The sequence below is a fragment of the Mizuhopecten yessoensis genome, unplaced genomic scaffold (genome assembly GCF_002113885.1).
Source record: "Mizuhopecten yessoensis strain PY_sf001 unplaced genomic scaffold, ASM211388v2 scaffold1539, whole genome shotgun sequence".
Lineage (NCBI taxonomy): Eukaryota > Metazoa > Mollusca > Bivalvia > Pectinida > Pectinidae > Mizuhopecten > Mizuhopecten yessoensis.
This window is the reverse complement of record NW_018404097.1, coordinates 977,399-984,310: the sequence shown is the minus strand read 5'-3', so window position 1 is coordinate 984,310 and position 6,912 is coordinate 977,399. Positions and strand designations below refer to the sequence as shown.

At 35.1% G+C, this 6,912-nt stretch overlaps 1 protein-coding gene across 2 annotated transcripts in view; it reads right to left on the bottom strand.

The window, feature by feature from the left end:
• Positions 1-2,463: 2,463 nt before the first annotated feature.
• LOC110464693 (coiled-coil domain-containing protein 186-like) overlaps positions 2,464-6,912 on the bottom strand; it is a 36,816-nt gene continuing 32,367 nt past the window's right edge. For both annotated transcript variants that reach the window (XM_021520045.1, XM_021520052.1), the window contains 2 exons: positions 3,121-3,270; positions 2,464-2,942 (listed from right to left, as the gene is read on the bottom strand). In XM_021520045.1, coding sequence (XP_021375720.1) covers positions 2,835-2,942; positions 3,121-3,270 — 258 coding nt within the window. In that variant the 3' untranslated portion in view covers positions 2,464-2,834. The remainder of the gene's footprint in view (positions 2,943-3,120; positions 3,271-6,912) is intronic.

The following is a 6,912-nucleotide window of genomic DNA, read 5'->3' as shown; positions in this document are numbered from 1 at the left end:
GGGGTGTTTTTCAAATTCGATTTATTTCTCTTCTTTGAATGTATTAAATGCTCAGAAAATCAGGTATTAATATGTGTTCAAAATAATTGTAAAAAAGAGAGATATGCTGATCCTTGTATGTCATGAACTCCTACATGTAGTGGTATGGTATTTAAATATATATGAAATGATGTTCTATCCCGTTCGAAAAACTTAAACAAGTCAAACTGACATATTAGCAAATATGCAACACAGCTTAACCCTGATGATAAAAATTAACAAATGAAAAATCATAAGAACTATACCATAGGTACAAATCATATGGTCCCTTTAAACAATACTTATTTTCAAACTTTAACATTTGCATAAACATTTTTTTTATTATGATAGTTTGTTTAAAAATGAGATTCTTTTAATAATAATTTTGTGAATAAATCACATTTTTGCTTTCCCGTTTACATATGCATGTACATTTTTTTTTTCAGTCAGTATATTTTCTGATATTTTTAGAGGACTGATTTATTTAAATGCAAAAAGGGCTCTCTATGATTGAGAATGGCAAAAATTTAACTAATGCTGATTTGAAATCATCAAACTGAAGACTTCAAGGATAGTAATATATCTGTTGGGGCTAATGTTTAACAGAAGGATGTAAACAAGGGAGGTAATTTACATAAAAGTGTCAAACACTACCAGTATCTACAAATATTAAAATAACAAACTGTTTACATCTGATTGTCAAATGTCACGAAAACTCTGTTTTCAATATTTTATGTATAAACTAAAAATAACAATTTCCATAGAAAAGTCCATGAAACAATATCTATTTATTTTTAATTTTCAAAACTTCTCTATAAGACTGAGTGACTTTATCATTATGTAATCAATTGTTTTTGTAGGATTCATGCTGCTATAAATGCAACTGCTCACATGTGTAGCATATTCCTTGAGTCTCATCTTCAATGAAAGATTATTTCAGTAATACACTCAAAATTTATGATTCAAATTCATCGAATCATCTAAACAGCTTCACTATTGGTCAGCCACTGATATCTGTTTAAAGCATGTAATCAGTTTCTCTAAGGATGAACTCAAAGGACCTAAAACTATCAATTAACGGAGGACAAATTATTTCATACTGATATGATTTTTATATTGTTTGGACAACAAAACATGTTTTAGCATCTAGTGTACACATTTTTAAAGCATGAAATATATATTTTCCACTTTAGTAAATGTAAGAATCACATACAAATGATTTTGAACTTGATTCTCACAACTCTCTAAGGTATCCTCCCTGGATTTCTCCCCATACTTTCACAGTCAACTACACTACACACCTATACATGATAAATGACTAGAATTTACTATGTGTGAAAAGTAAAAAGTCTTAAATCCCCATGTTTCATGTTTCCAGTTTATAATTATTGTCTATACACACTATATTTTGTTCACATACATTGTGCCTAAACATTGTTAATCAGGTCCACATAAATTGTGTATAATTAAACTCAACCAGTATTTCATACCTTCAGGAGTACTCCACGTCAATGTCCCTACTACACCAGTCTTCAGACCATTAAAGTGGCCTCTTACAGTAACAGTCTCCATAGAAACCAGTCTTCAGACCAGTACAGAGGCCTATAGTGATAAACTATCTTCATACCATTACAGTGGCCTCTTATAGTAACAGTCTCCATAGAAACCAGTCTTCAGACCATTACAGTGGCCTACTACAGTATAAGTCTCCATAGAAACCAGTCTTCAGACCATTACAGTGGCCTCTTATAGTAACAGTCTCCATAGAAACCAGTCTTCAGACCAATACTGAGGCCTATAGTGATAAACTGTCTTCAGACCATTACAGTGGCCTCTTACAGTAACAGTCTCCATAGAAACCAGTCTTCAGAACATTACAGAGGCCCATAGTGATAAACTCAACTCTGTATGAACACAACTTTGTTAAAGCACATATAGCACTACACGTACCACTGAATTCTACTTCTACTTAAATTAAAGTATACTTAAGTGTATAAAGTACCTGAAGGTTGAACAAACAAAATATTACCCTATAACTCTGGTATCCAATACTGAATGCTGATTTATAACTAGACTTGTATGCCGTGTTGATTGCCCTACCCTGATAACGTAGAACATCCAGCATGGAAGTATTACATTGACTTACAAATACTTGACATTTTCACAAAAGCTGTGACTCACAATCACAAAATTTGTACTGACCGTCTTGAAATAATGAATATTTATATTGACCATCAACCGTTGAATATGTCAAAAATGACACATTAAATACATTTTATGGTTTTTTCTCTCGAAAAAGACACTGTTGATGTCAACAATCCTTCACAGTTTTAACACATCCCAGACATGCATATTTGTATGTCAATTATTCTTCTCTCTGACATGTTTATCCTGTCTAATACTGACCAGCATGTTACTCACGCTGACCAGCATAACTGGGTGTTATTTTCTTGACCAACACTGGCCAGTGCTGACTTGTGATCAGTTCCATACAGGTCATCATACCCTTTTACCATCTGATATCCGTTAGATGACCTACCACACATGTCGGCAGAGGATACGGATCAGACCCATCACAAAGTCTAGTACAAAGTAGTGAAACACTAAAATCAGTTTTCTGTTCGTGATTTTCATCCACACAACAGCCAATGACATATGAAGATAGGCGAACCCATTCTGTACGTGTATAGAACAAACTGCATATACAGTGCAGAAGGCTTGTGTCAGTCAAGTACATACAAAAGTGACCTTGACCCCTTCAACTTGTTCCAAAGGTCAATTTATAATGATTCACACCAACTCTGTCTGTAGGTCTGTCACCGGGCTGGTTTCTTCCTTGTCTGTGTTGTCTGCGTTGAGAGCTGCAACTGTCTGTTTTCCTGGGAGAGTCTGGAAATTTCTTCACCCAGTGTGTCAAGACTTTCCTGTAACATCAACATGCACTTTAAGACAACAAATTCATAAGTTCAAAAATTTTTCTCAAAGATTAACTGTTCGAAAGGGGTAGACTGATCAGGAAAGGTTAGATGTATCCAGACACCTCTGTCTAAAACACACACCACACCAAAATTCACAGGTTTTCTATCAAGGAAGAGGTTTTACCTTTAGAGTGATGTTCTTCAGTAAAGTATCCTCCAGAACGGCCTGCAGTTTTTTGTTGATCTCCAGTGAGAGGTCTAGAGTCATGGTGCCATCATTTTGGTGGGAGCTGTACAGAGACCCCATAATGCTGTGTTTCTTTGATATCTTTGCCTGCCAATAGAGAAAGTGTTTACGTACATGTTAAAATACTGTAAGGCAATATATTCGCTGTCAAATTTGAAAGGCCCGTCAATGTGCTAAGGTACTACAGGGTTACACCATTGAAGTGAAATCTAACCCTTAAGTTGTGCTCCAGCTGATAGCTGTAAGCTTGTTACAATGCCACATCCTTCTGGAATCCCAGTAGCTGTTATTTCCGTAGGATAATCATGGTTTACACTTTGTCTGTTAAGCTTCAATGGTTAAATGACATATTGTATAATGAAGTCTATATTTCAAATTAGTTTATTGGAATGAGAAAGAGTCTGCAGATATAAGAATAATTTTGGTAATTCTCCTTTGTTTTCATCTTTAATACTTTAATAGCACTTTAAAATGTTACTTAATATGTCATTAATCTAGTAACGCTTGACATGACAGGGTGAAATCTCCAATATCACCGCCTCCCTGTCACCTCTTCTCTGGACTGAACTTTATAACTACATCCCAAACATACCACATACCCAGTTTTGTTGAAAGATTCTGTTACTTAACATTCTGTTACTTCCATCAGAGAAGAAAGTGTTAACAAACTCTCTGCTCAAATGACATTCACTAATACGTAGTACAGCAAGAAACAGGTGAAGATAATCAACACAGAAATAATACAGGACAGCATACTATTGATCACATGTACGAAAGACCGAGGGAAACTAGTTACCCTTAACCATTGATCACATGTACGAAAGACTGAAGGAAACTAGTTACCCTTAACCACTGATCACATGTACGAAAGACCGAGGGAAACTAGTTACCCTTAACCATTGATCACATGTACGAAAGACTGAAGTAAACTAGTTACCCTTAACCACTGATCACATTTACGAAAGACCGAGGGAAACTAGTTACCCGTAACCATTGATCACATGTACGAAAGACTGAAGTAAACTAGTTACCCTTAACCACTGATCACATTTACGAAAGACCGAGGGAAACTAGTTACCCTTAACCCATGTGATGTGCTATGGTTAAGGGAAACTAGTTACCCTTAACCATTGATCACGTGTACGAAAGACCGAGGGAAACTAGTTACCCATAACCATTGATCACATGTACGAAAGACTGAAGTAAACTAGTTACCCTTAACCACTGATCACATTTACGAAAGACCGAGGGAAACTAGTTACCCTTAACCATTGATCACGTGTACGAAAGACCGAGGGAAACTAGTTCCCCTTAACCATTGATCACATGTACGAAAGACCGATGGAAACTAGTTACCCTTAACCATTGATCACACGTACGAAAGACCGAGGGAAACTAGTTACCCGTAACCATTGATCACATGTACGAAAGACCGATGGAAACTAGTTACCCTTAACCATTGATCCCATGTACGAAAGACTGAAGGAAACTAGTTCCCCTTAACCACTGATCCCATGTACGAAAGACCGAGGGAAACTAGTTACCCGTAACCATTGATCACATGTACGAAAGACCGATGGAAACTAGTTACCCTTAACCATTGATCACACGTACGAAAGACCGAGGGAAACTAGTTACCCTTAACCAATGATCACATGTACGAAAGACCGAGGGAAACTAGTTACCCTTAACCCATGTGATGTGCTAGTGTATGACAGCTACAGAATGTACATCAGATAACAAAGCAAGAAAATATGTGGATATCTTTATTTCTATCACTGCCTATCAGTGACTGTCTTGTAATCAACAGGATGACAATATTTACCAGTGACAAGCACATGTTCAGTATTAAGTCCATCCAATCGTAAATCCTCCATTATACAGAAGCATCTTATCTAAGCAAATATTCTCTTTATATTGTATATTTCTCAATTAAGATTGTATATCATACATATCCTCTACATATATCTGTATTTCTCTGTAGATAGTTTACATCCTCAATATAAAATCTTCCAAACCATGGGAACATCTTCTGTATATTTCTCAGTACATGTACTGTGAACATCGCTCTCTCCATACTTTATTTTCTCAGCAGAGTGTGAACATATATAGTAATCTATAGATAGTTTAAATCCTCAATATAATATCTTCCACATTATGTGAATATCTTCTGTATATTTTTCCAGTACTGTGAATATCCTCTGTGTGTACATTTCTTTTCAGTAGAGTGTGAATATATATGGTACAATAGCTGATATAGCTGAACTTACAGCTGAACTTAACTTATGTAATAAATACTAACTAAAGGTAATTATTGTAACTATATGTTAATGCCGAAAGTACTGGGATCATGAAAAGACCTTGGATATTAACAGAGATATGTCTACAGTAAAGAATGTAACATAACATACATGCTAATTGGGACCAAGGCAGAGAACAGAACTTATAACATATAATAGGCTAGGCTGCATGAAATTAAATTAAACTGATCTCAGAAACAAGTGATATAAGTAACCTGCTTTATGAATTAGAAATCTGATGCTAATTCTATATATTTATACCTTGCTGCACTTGGTCCAAAACATTAGACACAATCAACACTGAATTAAAGAATATCTACGATACAGAAAAATTCATTACTATTATTTCTAGATTAGATATTCTGTGTTACTAGTTATCTTTTCTCCATCTGAAAGACAAAGGCAATTGTTTGTTTGTAAGCATATATTCAGATGTTGATAAGTTCAACAAAAGGTCCTGGAAGAGATCTAGTACATGTACATTCGCAGGTAACAGACTTCCCTTCACCCTAACTACTAACCAATCAGACTGCCATGGTTACGGTAGAGTTACAGCAGAGAAAATTACCTACAAACAGGTTTAATATTACAAGACAACTCCAGAGTAAAAAAGTTTTATATCTAGTGTAGTGATCTACAACCAGGGTACCTTGTTAGCCGTATCCATGAAAATCCTAGCCTATAATAGCTACAGTACAGATGTATTTCTTTATCTGAAATGTAGTGATCTACAAACAGGGTTACCTGTTAGCCGTATCCATGACAACCTGACAATACTATTTTTTTATACCTATAGTGTAGTGATCTACAAACAGGGTTACCTGTTAGCCGTATCCATGACAACCTGACAATACTATTTTTTTATACCTATAGTGTAGTGATCTACAAACAGGGTTACCTGTTAGCCGTATCCATGACAACCCAACCACCATAACGGTACTGTGGTGATGTGATATTCTCTACACACAACATATACACACAATATCTGGTTTTTGGGACAGAAAAAGTTATAGAAAACAAATAAGTCCCTCCCTCTTGTACGTCACTTTCAGATGATTGTGACGTCTGTAATTTACTTGAAGAAGAAAACAACCAAGATAACGTTATTGGAACCAAATATACAAACAGAAATCTACTACTGATAACAACAGCAAATCACAAGGTCAGCTCAAGGTTGTCAAACTGAAGAACAATGACACTGTATGTAGGTGCTCTGATATATTTACTTAGAGCTGTTTTCTACAGACATGATAGCAGTTACAAATATTGTCTTTATAATGTATTGAAAAATTAATTCATAAACAATCACAATGCATACATATTTATAGATTTCCTACCACAAAGCATAAACTTGAAAAAAAAAATATGAAACCTGAATTTAGTGGGGTATTTTTTCTTTATTAATAATATATTATTGAGTTCAATATTG